The sequence below is a fragment of the Megascapheus bottae genome, chromosome 8, assembly GCF_031878675.1.
Source record: "Megascapheus bottae isolate mThoBot1 chromosome 8, mThoBot2.hap1, whole genome shotgun sequence".
Classification (NCBI taxonomy): Eukaryota; Metazoa; Chordata; class Mammalia; order Rodentia; family Geomyidae; genus Megascapheus; species Megascapheus bottae.
This window is the reverse complement of record NC_143516.1, coordinates 18,775,008-18,789,805: the sequence shown is the minus strand read 5'-3', so window position 1 is coordinate 18,789,805 and position 14,798 is coordinate 18,775,008. Positions and strand designations below refer to the sequence as shown.

The following is a 14,798-nucleotide window of genomic DNA, read 5'->3' as shown; positions in this document are numbered from 1 at the left end:
TTTAGCTGGGTGCTGTGGCTCACGTCCATAATCCTAGCTACTCAAGAGGCTGAGATGGAAGGATCACAGTTCAAAGCCGTGCCAGAAAGACAAGTCTTTCAGACTCTTATCTCCCATTAAATCACAGAAAAAGCTGGAAGTGTCTCTGTGGCTCCCACGTGGTAGAGATAGAATGCTAGCCTTGAGCAAAAGGAGCTCAGGGACAGCCCCCAGGCACAAAGTCCAAACTTCAGGGCTGGCAAAAAACAAAAAGCAAACTGAAAACCCAAAGCCTGCACTTTAACCTTTTTCTTTAACCCAAGAATATTTGCATCATCTAACCAAATGAGCAAACATGCAAGCAATATAAGTGAGAGAGACTTTTGAATTCAGGAAAAGAGGTCCTTTGCAATCATTTTCTCATGTGGATACTGAGGCCAGCAGAAAAATGAGCTGCTCCAGCCTTCCACAGCTCACAAGAACCAGCCAAACATGGGAAGAGAATCAAATATGCCAGGTGAACCAAGACAGGTGCAGCATTTGGGTTTATCACATCAGCAGGAAAGCCTATCAGCAGGGTGAGATGGGAGAGGTCATATTGCTTATAGTCTCCCATTTTGCTCATTTCTTTCAGTAAAAGACTATAGAATTTTATGGCTCATTTTCCTTCAGTACAAGGTCCTGCAGTGTGATATTGAAGCAAAAGGTAATTACACGCCTCAGCTGCCTGTGTGGCAACAGAAACCCCTGGACCTAGTACTTTTTTGTTACGTCCAACAATATGTGGTATTTAGCATATCCGAGGACTAACCCTGTGAGCATGGGATAATTGTTTGGGAACCTGGAACTGCTCAAAGGGCGGGAACTTGGGATATTAGAGAGCTAGAAATAACCTCAACTTAACTGTGGGAACTCTTCATGTGATGTACTGTTAAACTTGGTTTCTTCATCAAGTTCTTTATTGCTTTTAGAATTCCCTGGACTTTGCCCTGAGTTTATTGCATTCAAATATCTGCCTTGGTATACAGCATCTACAAGGAATGGAAAGTCTCTACTCTAGAATGGGGTTGAAAATAACATCTCAGCAAGAGAGATACTCAGTGTATACCTGTCATGAAATCCTTCCTTTCCCATGGAGCTCACTGACCCCAGGGAGCCGTTTCCTATATGTTTCTTGAGTGGACACTGTTGAGATAAAGTTTTATTGACCATGGAGGGGAAGAAGAAAGTTGGACAAGAATTCAAAAACAATTTTATGCCATGGAGAAGTTTGTAATCTGAGTCATTTTTGTATATAAGGACCAAGTTTCTTAATCTCTAGATATGCATTATCTTCTTAAATTAGTTGTGCTATTATTTTGGCAAATGTGTTTTCCTTTTTTTTTTTTTTTGGTGGGGGAATCTATCTTGGAACTTGAACTCCAGGCTTGGGCACTGTCCCTGAGCTCTTTTGCTCAAGGCTAGCGCTCTACCACTTATAGCCACAGTTCCACTTCTGGTTTTCTGGTAATGAAATGGAGAGTCTCCTGCTCAGGCCGACTTTGAACCTCAGTCCTCAGATCTCAGCCTCTGAGTATCTAGAATTGCAGGCACGAGCTACCAGCACAAGTGGTAATTTTAACATTGCTAATTACCACCTCCAGTCCTCAACCAGTCACTAAATAATTGTATTTTCCTTTAAAAAAAAAAGGTGGAAATAATCATTCAAAAGCTAGGTTTATGCCTATAATTCTAACCACTCAGTAGGCTGAGATGTGAGGATTGTTGTTTGAAGCCAGAAAAGTTCATGAGACTCTTATTTATCTCATGTTAACCGGCAAAGAGCCAAAAGTGGTGGTGTAACTCAAGTGGAAGAGTACCAGAATTGAACAAAAAAGCCAAGTGAGAGCAAGAAGCCCTGAGTTCAAGCCCCAGTACTAGGATACACACATCAATACACACACAAACACACACACACACATACAGATACACACAATTATTCAGATTACATTCCTTTAAATTTATAATAAACATTGATTTGATTTCCCTGCATTTTGAAAGGCATGCAAGGCAAACCAACCAAGCCAAAAGCCTGGAGGAGAACTCTCCCCACGTATCCACCAGCCACTGAAGCCCTTCCTCATGTTTACCCCATAGGAAGATTCACTTACAGCCCACTGAACTGGAATGTGGGCAGGGAAAGAAGTCAAGGCTGCTACCTTCCCTTCACCGTGGGGGCTATCAGAAGAGAGAGGGATAAACCTTCATCTGAACTCCATAGGCATCTGAACCTACCAGAAATCTCTTAGTCTGGTCCTCCATTGGCCTAGTTGGATAGATATTATTTGATATCTGAGCACACGGTTTTGTCATAGAGGAAAAAGTACAATGTAGAACAACAGAATTTAACACTTCTAACTAACCACCTAAAAAAAGAGAAATAAAGCAAGACTCTTAAATCTGAGAAAAGCAACTTCATTTCATCTTTTCATCCACCCAAAGCCCTTTTTCTTCACTCCCTCCCCCAAATAAGAAAATTAACAACTACAAAACAGACAACAAGATTTGAATACCTGGTTTATTGGGTGAAAAAAAATCGACATAATGAAAACTGCAATTGCTTATGCTGCAATTTACAAAATAATCATTTGATATATAAAGTCAATTGGTTTTCATTATGACAGTATAAATGGTAAAAAATAATAATAATAACCCATCCAATGCATATTTAGAGAAACAAAGATTCCCTAAAGTTTTATGTCTCAGAGCAGACATTTTCAGTCTGTGTACTAAGGCAGACCAGGTTTCTAATTCTATTTACGTTTCTGTATTGGAGCTGTGTCTATATGACTGGAGCCTGGTAATGACCGTTATGGTTTTTTTTCTTTTTCAGCTGTTTTAAAGGCACTTTAGTAACAGTAATGATTGTCCTAATGCTTGACTAAATGGGTGTGAGGACACATCCATCTATCTTCCCAGAGTACACTGCTCCTGAACACACAGACACTAACAGTACAGATCTGTTAACATAGCATTTCCCCACACCTGAACCTAGAAACTACTTAAAAAGAGACCATTCTATCTGAGCGTGTCACTACTGTAAGAGACGTTGTCACTGCAATCCCCTATGGCTGTGGAAGGAAATTCTCCTCTGTGCCAAATCCATGTAAGCTTAACAAAAAATAAAAAGCAATTGTTCCCAATATGAATTTTAAATTCTCATAAATGGTAAGCATTTAGGGAGCAATTATGCTTCCTCAAACAGCCAAAGACTTGAAAACACATTATATTTTCATTTTGCATTAACTGACTTTGGGATGTTTGGTCACTGATCATTTTTACCATTCTTTCTCTTTCCATAACCCTTAATACAAACAGTCCAATCTATCCAGATATTACATTTTGAAAGCCCTCTTGTTTCTTCTTTTATTATGTTACATGTTCATATTCTTTTACAAATGCAATACAAACGTTATAGTTTAGATAGAAGAAAAGACTAGCATGTTATAAAGCACTGGCAAAAAGAAACAAGTCTTTTTTAACTCCACAAAAATAAACATAAAAGATGAACATGAAACTATAACACTATTTAAGAATATTTTCTCCCAAATTCTTTTAGTATTTTGACTAGAACACTGCCAAAGCATGGATTCCACAGGGCCTGAGACTTTCCAGTCTGGACCCTGCTCCCCAGCAGGGCTTGCTCAGCTCTCCTTCCCGCATCAGGCAGAGGTGTAGAAGTACCTGGGCTTGGCATTGCCCAAAAGGTCATCCTCATAGTTGGGGAGGCAGCAGAAGAAAAAGGAACAACCAATCAAGATGATCGTGGCTGCCCATCCGAAGCCGTAGGCCCAGTTATAGATGTAAAGGACGGCAGGGTTGGCGTGAAGGTTGAAGGTCTGGGTGTACTTCACAGGGTAGATTACCAGGGAAATAATCTGAAACACAGCTGAAAGAAGAAGAAAAAAAGTCTCAGCAAATGAATTGTTGTTCAAAGCCAACCCAGGTATGAAAGTCTGTAAGACTCCATCCCCAAAATAACCAGCGAAAAGCCGGTTCTCTGAGTATCTGTCAGTAGAAAGAGCCATCTATGAAAGTATGGACAGACCCTTTGTCACCCGAATAGGAATTTCAGGACACAGAGGCACAGAAAGAAGGGGACAGAGATCCATTATCCCACCTGTCCTCTTAGACTTCTGCTCTTAGAGACCCATTTCCAGAACAAATTGGAGTGTATATTAGCCACAACTCTTCCCAGGGGGAGCATTGCTTTATGGGAGTCCATTAAGGTAGGAAGGAAGAGAATGGTTGTCCCCAGTCTCACCAGCCAGGGCCAGGAGGCCTCCAATCACTCGCAGGAAGACGAGCATTTGGGGTCCACAGAGGGCAAAGAAGGAGAGGACGAAGCAGATGCACAGGATGATGAAGCCACAGAATAGCGTGGCAGCGGCCGCTCTTCCCCACGCTGCAAGACAAAAGGACATACATGGGTAAGACAGGCCAAGTAACAGGGGCTTTTGGTTGTTGTTTTGTTTGTTTTTTTTTAACCAGTCCTGGTCTTGAGGTCAGGACCTGAGCACTGTCCTTGGACTTTCTCAAGGCTACAGCTCTACCACTTGAGCCTCAGCATCACTTCTGGCTTTTATCTATGTATATGGTACCAAAGAATCGAACCCAGTCTTCATGCATCCTAGGCAAACCTTCTCCCACTAGGCCAAACTCCCGGCCCCAGAGCTTTGTTTATTTACTAGTTTAATTCAGATAGAGCTGTTTGGGACTTTTTTTTTGGGGGGGGTACATAAATGTCTTCACCTTTCAAAAAAAGACATTTATGACTAGCCTGAGATTCAGGCATGTTTTGCTCCTTTTGATTTGGGGGCAAATGTGCTCATTTCAAAAATGAAAATTCAGCTCTATGAAGCTGTTTCTCTTACAATAAACTTGCCACACAAATAGGCATTATTTGAAAGATGCATGTTCATAATAAATCCCCTTGGTACTGACCAACCCAAATTATAATCTTTTTCTATTTTTTTAATTACAATCTCTTTGGGAATAGTTTTGGCTTGAAGCAAAAATCACCTCTGAAGATATGTAATTACTACTAAGCTAAATAGAACAATAATTGTAGAGAAGCAGCTATGATTCTGTAAGGTTGGTAGCAAATGTCTTTTCTAAATTTCTTCCTGAACTTTTACTCCTTAAGTATTCAAAGTTTATTGAACCAGAAAAACTAATTATTGATCTTGGCCTTAACAAATACCTGGGGTAAGAAAAGTGAATTCCAGATTGTAAGATCTTCACTTCCCTGCCTCCTGCCCCACCCTATCCCATCTCACCTTTCTCATCTCAGATGCATGTATATACAGGCACACACACATGCACACATGCACACACGCACGCACACACACACACACACACACACACACACACACACACACACACACCATCCAGGAATTCCTGTCATCTAGACTACATGAATTCTCTAATCTTATTACCCCTAGCCCTATCTCAAGAGGTCATAACCACATACTGAATCCTCACAAGGACTTCTTTGGGTACATGCTATTATCGTTTCTATTCTGAAATGAGGGAACAGGCCAAGGCTCTGGCAACCTGCCCAGTGCAACACAATTAGCAAATGGTTTTTTGTTTTTGTTTTTTGTCAGTCGTGGGGCTCGAACTCTGGGCCTGGGCATTGTCCCTGAGCTCTTCAGCTCAAGGCTACCACCCTACCCCTTGAGCCACAGTACTACTTCCTGTTTTCTAGTGGTTAATTGGAGATAAAAGTCTCATGGACTTTAGTGCTCAGGTGGGCCTGCAATCCTCAGCTCTCAGCCTCCCGAGTAGCCAGGATTACAGGCGTGAGCCACCACACCCGGCCTGGCAAATGACAGCTGGATTTCTAGCCTAAATCCAAACCATATCTTGTTTGTTTTTAAATATATATATATATATATATACACACAAAGTTTCTATTCATAAAAGTGTACCCTCTTAAAGTATACAACTCCATGGCTTTTGCTATATCCACAGGACTATGCAACCTTCACCACTAACAATTCTAGAACACTTTCATCACACCCCAAAAAGAAAGTCATCAGATTCCAATTCCTATCCTCATGAGCAGTGGCCTCCCTGTGCCTGCTGCCTCCAGCCTCTGGCATGCACTAGCTGCCTTTTTGTCTCTGTAAATTTGCTTGTTCTAGACATTTCATAAGGGTGAAATCGCATCCTAGGTGACATTCTATGATTGACTTTTTTCACTGAGCAGAATGGTTCTAAGGCTCATCCATTTTATTGCATGAATCAATATTTCGTTCCTCTCCATGGCTTGATAATATTTTTGAATGGATATCTCATACTTTTATTTGTCCATTCTTTTTTTTCTTGGAAATGCACATGTTCTTTAACTGTCACCCTTTATTACCTTTGAACAAGAGTCTGGGGCCCCTTCCCTGGCTTTGCTTTGTCTCCATTATACAGAGCACACTGACAATATCCTCAGTTGATCCACAGTCACGTGAGTGGCCAATGGAAAACAAAAACACGAGCCACGTGTCACCAGAAGAGCAGGAACTCTGAGATGGACCTGGTCTAACCCTACCTCTGCTGCATTTCAGGCGGAGTGCCAGTCTCCTCATCTGTTCACTCAGGCTGAATGCCTTGCAAGGTGACTGTGAGGGCAAATCGGGTGTGTGAAAATCCTCAGGTCTGAATCTCAGCCCTTACCACTCATGACCTTTACAGTCTACAGTCTCACTTCCCTGAGGATTGTTCCTCCTCAGCCACGGACTTTGCCACTTTTGCTTCTAACAGACAGACTTGGCTTCACTCCCATTCTCTCCTCCTGGGCTTTCTCTATGGCAGGAATGGCTGGGGCCTCACAGATGACACATTTGTATGTATCTCGGGAATACTGTTTTCCCACTGATCGCTTCCAGTCAGGAGGCGAGGAGCTACATGACTGGGCCCACGTGTGTATCTAGAATACTGTCTGCTGCCTTCCAAATCTTCAATGGGAGATGTGAGGGACAAGCTGAAACTGGAATGTTGTACCGGAATGTAACAGATGAACTGGGAGCCAGTGAATCACACTTGTTATTCTAGCTATCCAGGAGGCTGAGAAGTGAGGATCACAGTGCAAAGCCAGCCCAGGCAGGAAAGTCTAGAAGACTCTTATCTTCCACTTACCACCAAAAATCTGGAAGTGGAACTGTGACTCAAGTGGAAGAGAACAGCGTGGGTGACAAAGCTAAGGGACAGTGCTGAGGCCCTGAGTTCAATACCGGCACACACGTGAGCACAATGTGTGCACAACACACACATACACACACACACACACACACACACACAATGAATTAAAACTGTTAAATGTAATGCAACAGGTTTCATGTCTCACTTTTGTCTGTCAGGGAATTTTTAAGAGAGAAACGATAATGCTTTGGAAAAACCATTAATTAATAATTAATTAATTAATTAACAAGGCCTTCTCAGAGCCTGGGCCAGCAATCAGTGTCATGGTGAGCAATGTTGCTTTGTCACTGAGCCAATTTTCGGATGTGCTGCTAGAATCCACACGTTTGTGGCACCGCTCTTGTATCCACACTCAGGTTTGAGGATAACTAAGCAAGACGACTGATCTCCTTGAAAGGTGTGCACTTCTACCAAAAAAGACCTCCAGTAAGTGACCTACCTGCATTATAGTATCACACCTCTGGATGTGCTTTCCTGACAAGTGTCCATTAGAAAACCCAGATAAGTCCAATCATTCAATCCAAAGAAGCAAAAACTTACTTCACTTTTATGTGTTTGCAAGTTTGAAGTGACAAGAAAGGCAATCTAAGAAGTGTATGTGGCTTAATTGGTAAAGCATGAGCCTTGAATGAAAAAAACCTAAGAGGGTAAGACCCTGAGTTCAAGTTCCAGTACCAACACACACACACACACACACACACACACACACACACACACACACACACACACAAGGGTGACCTATCTATACATGCTTGCAGAAGAACTCAAACAGAACAAAAGTACCTTACATAGCGGAATGTTATTTCTCAATAAAAATAACAAAAACTTAACTAGGAACCTAGGTCAATAGCCAGGCTTTTACAATCACATATTAATGTTTTAGAAGTCTAGCTAGTAAATTACACACATGAAGCCCTATAAAGAGATATATTAGTTCTTCTCCCTTGAGGGAAATGAACACATATGATGGCTCGTAACATTTCCTCTCACATTCTAGCAGAAACACAATTTATGCTTAGTTGCCAGAACTTGGAAGGAATTAAGTAAAACAAACAGTAAGCCAGTTCACCTAACCTTACGCTGGCAGCGTACATATCAAACAGACCATCTCAAGAGCTACTCCCCTTGAGTCAGATCAGTTAATGTCCTGCTTACTTGAAATGCTGAGTCTAAAGGCAATCTAAGTGAAAATTGAAGCAACTTTTCATCTTTAGAAAGGTCGTCTTGCTTGTGGGACATGTAAAACCTGCTTGGTACAGCCAGAAACACCCATCCTGAGTCACTTAACTATCATTTAGACATTAATCTTGGCACAGCTTTACAGATTTTGACTGATGAGTGATGAGACTGCCTGGTTTAATGGATGAGAGGGACCATACCAGTTCTGAGCAGGGTTCTTGTGGCCTCTTTTGTTCAGAAATGACACAGAAAACACAATGTGAATAGAAAAAGACGAGTAAAGATGACGGATAAGAAAAAAGAAAGGAAAAATAAAGTAAAAATAAATTCTAGCTTGAGGAAAATGATAAATGGACGTTCATGAAAAGAAATTAACTTCTAAAGATAAAGAAAGCATCACTAATACTCAATATTCTTAAATGTGTTGGTAAATATTTTGGAGAATGTCACTAAATTTTTTCCCCAAAATTAGTGCCTCTTTCCATGGACTGCCTATATTCTCCTGGAGTTTTATGTATCAGCACCAAACCAGTCAACAGGCCTATCCACCCTCTTGTTTGGAGTCCAGAATAGAGCGCAGGCTTGAGTTCAGTTCCTTCCCAGAACAAACGATTTATCTACTAACAACACTGGAAGTCTGGCCTCCTGATCTGAAATTCTCTAAGGTGATCCACACCCTACTTACTCAGAACTGAAATTTCCTTAAAACCAGAGTTCCAAGATTAAAGATCCTACCTAGAAACAAATATAGGCAAAGGAGACTATCATATTAATAAATAGTTTTGCATATTCAATGAGGATGCCATCTGCAAGGAACTTGGCAAGCAGTTTGGAAACTCCAAAGTTCTCTCAAATCTCCTGAAGAACTTGTTACAGTGCAGATCCTGACTCTGTGGGTGAGTCCACACCTCCCACATTTATGCTGACGGCACTGGAGAAGCAAAGCTTCTGATTACACCTGCAAGGACCTGCAGAGGAAGAAGCCAGGCAGCTCTGGAAGGCTGTGAGCAGGGCTCCTGAGGGAGGGCTGGGCCTAGCAATGGCAGCAGAGCCACAGGGCTCTGAACTGGTGTGAGATTCCTTACATGCTCCACATTCTCTCCAGTACAGCCATGCAGTGACCAGTTCGCACCGACATTTTACACAATTCCCGTTCTTCACCCTTACAAGGTCTTCAGGTACCTAATTCATGAGCAGCGTAACTGCACTGGAAGAGGAGGTGAAGACAAGTAACTTGAGACACTTGGGGTCCCATACTTGACATCTGTCAGGTGACAGGAGGCTGGGAAGTAGGAATTACAGGGAAGCACATTGCAGCTGGGCTCAGCATGGGAGAGGTGCTGGGGAAATGAGTTGACAAATCAAAGGGTGTGACTGTTACAGTGCCATTCACGAAGTAAGACTTCGGTGAAAGCATGAACTCCAAATTTTTTCATTCCTTTCCACTTCTAATAGTTCGGAGTTTTCCACTTCACAGAGCAATGCCAACTCAGGTCCCTAGAAAGGGATCAAAACTCTGCTAATCGCAGCAAATGTCCAATAAACTAGCCTATGTCACTGATCACAAGCTTTCTACATCTCATAAATCAATACATACTCAAGTTAGTAGAGCAACAGAGCAGCCAACTTGTAAATTTGCTGTGCAGGGATGTGAACACATATACACGTGCAGACAAGAACAGCAATCTATTAGCTACTGCATAATACACCAAATGAAGAATTTTACTGTCTCACCCCACCTCTACAACCTACAAAAGCCACAAAAGGATTAATCTCAAAATCAGTCTAAGTTGAATTTGACTTTGTACTCATTTTTCCTCTCTTCCTGTTTTTGTTGTTGTTGGTTTTTTTGGTTTTTGTTTTGGTGCTACAGTAGGTCTTGAACTCAGGACCTTGGTAGGGACCCTGAGCTTTTTTTCTTTTTTTTTCTCCAGGCTAGTACTCTATCATTTGAGCCATAGCTCCACTTTCAGCTTTTTGAGGGTGGTTAGCTGGAGACATGAATCTCATTTTCTCCTTCTTGCCCAGGTTGCCTTTGAACTTTGATCCTCCCATCTCAACCTCCTAAGTAGCTGGGATTACAGGTGTGAGCCACCAAGTACTCAGCCACTTCCTGGGCTTGTAAGAAACACAAGGCTTTATGAGCTAAACATTTCACCCAATACTCCGGTGCTTTGACTCATCAAGAGATGATTGTTATGATCTGTGTGGAAAACACTGCAAGCAGCATGGGTTCAAAGGGTGTCTTTAGAAAAGAGAGGGCTCCACACTTCGTTAAAATTTCAGGCCCCAACTTCCCACTTTCTTTCCTTTTCTCCTAGGGCTACAAAACTCAACCCCATTATTCTCTAATCATTGGAAATTCACACTGCTGGTGCTTCAGAGATCTGCTTAATAAATTCATTTTTCATCCTAGACAAGAAGGTGCTTAAGTGTTAAAAAAAAAAAAAGGTAGTATAATGTGAATGTTCATTTCAATTTAATCTGCACATTCCTTGCAGGTGAAACCTAGATGATCATTTGGGTCATAAATAGTCATTTCCGTCTTGACAAACATAAATACAAAAAAGAAAAAAACACTCAAGTGTCCGGACATTTCTCTGATAATTTTGCTGCCACCATCACATAAAAGAAATTACAGTTAAATTTGGCTCATTTGAGAGGTTAAAAAAAAGAATGTGTTGGTTATCCAAAATTCTTAAAAGCTATCAATAATGGTAAATACAATATTTGCTTTTTTACATTTGTAATTCTAAGAAATTATTTACTTGTATAAATCTATTACTCTATCACTCTATCATACTAATATCTCAAGGCAGAAATAATCTGCGTTGATCAAAATGAACATATTCATGTTATAAATAACACCTAATAAAAATGTGGTCAAATATTTTGTAATGAAAGGTCTACTTTCTCAATAGTTAACAATGAAAAATCCAAATATTTATTTCCAAGTACACATGAAGACATCTCTTTTTTTTCATGCCTGTAATTCTAGCTACTCAGGAGGCTGAAATCTGAACAATGCGATTCAAAGTCAGACTAGGCAGGAAAAGTTCACGAGACTCTTTATCTCCAACTAACCACCAATAATCTAAGAAGTAGAGTTTTGAGAAATGAAAACATTGCTAATATTTTTCATTTTCAAGGTCCTCTTGGGAAACTGAAAGTCCCCCCCCCAAAAAAGAGGCTGATTTCCATAGCAAATCCAAAGCAAACTATACACTGGTTATATATGTATATATATTTTTAATGAATAAAGATAATGCTTCAGTCTTCAAATTAAACAAACTAGGAACAAAACCTGCTTACAAAGTAGTTGGTGAGTATGAGGTGGGGCAGGCCACACCCTAAAAGGTGAGCTCACCCTGTGAGGGAACACATGTTGTACATGTTAGGAGAACGGCTGTCTCTGCCAGAGCTTGGCAGTTCAGGTCATGTCCCAGCAAGATAGGGGCTGGCCCTGCTTCTCATGGCTGGCTTCCAGCGAGCAGGCTTACTGAGTATTCTTTGGGACTTGAAGAGACTTTTAAGTGAAATATAACTAGCACCCTCTGTTTACAAACCCCACAAGCAGGCCTATGAGATCCCTCCCCCACCCAGCCCCCCAAGAACCTGAGTTCAGATGCCTTTGAACTAGAAGGTGCATTATTTCAAAGTCATGAATTCCTTCTGAACACTTAAAAGACTGGGAACAACACAGACTCTGAGAAATGGCATTTGTGAATGTAAGGAAATCAGGAATTCCCTGCCATCTTTGAGCTTCACTGCCAGCCAATGCAGGCTATGCTCTTTCTCAGTGAAAGTTCATCCAGGAACTTTCCAAAGATACCAAGGCCAAGGGAACTATACCATGGCTGGGCCCTGAGACAGGGCCCCAGAAACCACACCTAAACAGGATTTTCTTGGCAGCTTTGGGCTATTTGGGGGTGGAGAGTAAGTATTCAACTAATGGTTAAAATCAGGGAACTTGGAAACAAAGCGGCTCAGTTAAAAAGCGGTTAAGACTCAGGTAAGCCTTTTTGGGCCTTACAGGCTGGAGTGTCTCCCCAGGCCTTTGTTGTTGCTGTTGTTCTTATCTACCATAAAGTAGGGCAGGAATGACCTGGGGAAGGAAAAGGCCTTTTCAAACAGCAGCAGTTACAACCATTAACAAGCTAAGCTAAGCCAGGCTTCCTTCTCCTCCACGCTGGGGAAGGTGGAAGCCTAAAGCACTAAATAAATACACATCCATAGCCAACTTGGCTTTCTTTTTTTTTTTTTAACCCCAAAGTCAAATCTGATAAAAATAAATAAATATTCTAAACAGCAATGTCAAGCCACAGCCAAGAGAGCCAACAAAGACCACAGGTGAGATGAGAACCAGGTATTAAGGAAGGACCTGGGGGAGGGGGGGTCTCTAACCCGGACAGGGCAAGGAGGGATTCTTCCCCGGAACTGAAGCTAAACGAATCCACCCAGGTTAAGGAAGATCCGTTGTGTTCGCAGTTGTTTTGTCCTTTGAACCGTGGGAGCACGCAAGAGCAAGGGGTGCTGGAAGACCTTCCCGCAGATCGCCTATGAAAACACGCGTGGCTCCCTCCACCTGACCCGGCGCGGGGCGAAGGCGAGGGCCACCCCGAAGCTGCGGCCTCCGGATCGAACGCCCGGCCCGGGCCAGACTTCCCGCGGTGGTGGTGGCGGCCCGGCCGGAGGGCTCCCCGGAGGCGGTGGCCTGACTCACCGTACTCCATGAGGCTCTGGCAGCCCTGGTCATAGGAGCCGCTGCCGCCGCCCTCCTCCCAGCATCGCCACCACAGCGAGGACGTCTGGATGTGGGTGCTCGACTGCAGCCAGCCGCGGCCGGCCAGCGCGATGATGTCGAAGGCGATGGCGCTGAGCAGCAGCAGGGGCAGAATCCACCTGCAGCGCTCGCAAGCCAGGCCGCAGCGCAGCATCGTCGTCGGGGCGCGGGGCGGCGAGGCGCGGGGCGGAGAGCGCGGGGTCCGGACGGCGCAGACCTGGAAAGTGGCCGGCGGCGAGCGAGGGCGCGGCGGCTAAAAGGAAGAGGAGGCTCCCGAGGGTGGGTGGACGCTCGCGGGGCCGGGCGGCGGGGCCACGCCTCCGTCCCGGTGACTCAGCCCGCGTCCCTCCCCCTCCCCCCCGACCTGCGTGCCGCCCCTTCCAGATCCGAGGTGCGCCCCGACCAGTCCACTCCTCCCAGACCCGGGTGCGCCCCGACCTGCCCGCCCCGGAGTGCTCCCCCGACCTAGCCTGGAGTGCTCCGGACCTGACCGCCCGGGGGGTGAACCGGGACCTGCCCACCCCACGGTGCGCGCCCGCCCTTCCCCGCCTCGCGTTCCTCCCTGGGGCGCGCTCCGCCCGGACCTGCCCGCGCCCCCCGCCCCGCCCCGCGCTCCTCCCCAACCAGCCCGGAGCCCCCAGCCCCGCCCCTGGGGCGGGAGGGCGTGACCGCGGGGTGGCCCGGCTCTCGTGGCCCGGGCAACGGGAGCTTCACGCAGTCCTGGGCGCGGGGACGCGCGGTGCCCGCCTCCCCCGCCTTGTCTGCCCCGACGGCCCCCACCCAACGCGGGTCCCCGCGGCGCTCCGGCGCGCACGTGTGTTGGGGTGCAGCCCAGCAGAAACGCTGGGGCCTGGGCCCCGCCCCAACCCGGGCGCAGGTGCGATTGCGTCTGCAGAACCCCGCGAGGGGGCTGCAGCCGTCCAGAGAGCGGGCTGCCCCTCCCCGGGGCCTCCACGGCCCGGAGCGGGGACGCCCCGCGCCCGGAAGCCGGTCACGTCCAGCTGGGCTCCGCCCCGGCCCCTTGGACTTTGCTCCGCAGGCTGTTAGCAGACTGCGCTCAGGGCGCAGCCAGGCCCGTGGCCGGCGCCCCGCGTGGGTCTGCACGTTGGATGGACACCGAGGGACAAACCTCCGCTCGGGATCGGAAGCCCTGCACCCCACTAACGCTTCGTGGCCTCGGTGACACCCGTCACTTGACACGAGCTATTTAAAACCCACCGTGTCCATCCTTCACCTGCTGTGTTTGTCTCTCCACGCGAAAACCCAAGGTCCGCGCACGACCAGCTTCTGAAAGACAGCCTTCGGCCCACGGGTGGCTCCGGAGCTGCGGAGAGGACTGGAGGGGGCCCGGGCTCCTGGGCCCCGGCAGACCTCCCCAGTACCTGTGTGCTTCGCCTCCTGCCGACTGGTTTTCTAAAGAAGAGAAAGGTTTCATTTCTCAAGCCTCTGTACTCGGGGTCTCACTTTCTTACTTTTTTTTTCTTTTTTGCTCAAGGCGGGTGCTCTGCCACTTGAGCCACAACTTCGCTTGTAGCTTTTTGGTGGTTCATTGATGACTAGAGTCTTACAGAATTCTCTCCCCTCTCCCCCGCCCCGCAGTTGCTTTTGAACTGGGATAATC

General features: G+C 45.2%; 1 protein-coding gene across 1 annotated transcript; it reads right to left on the bottom strand.

Annotated features, from left to right (window-relative positions):
• Positions 1-2,833: 2,833 nt before the first annotated feature.
• On the bottom strand, positions 2,834-13,447 carry Perp (p53 apoptosis effector related to PMP22). Its single transcript, XM_090338054.1, has 3 exons — positions 13,118-13,447; positions 4,283-4,423; positions 2,834-3,907 (listed from the first exon to the last, which is right to left on the bottom strand). Exons 1-3 carry the CDS (start codon positions 13,329-13,331, stop codon positions 3,681-3,683), a joined length of 582 nt encoding a protein of 193 aa, XP_090194180.1. The 5' UTR covers positions 13,332-13,447; the 3' UTR covers positions 2,834-3,680.
• Positions 13,448-14,798: the final 1,351 nt, after the last annotated feature.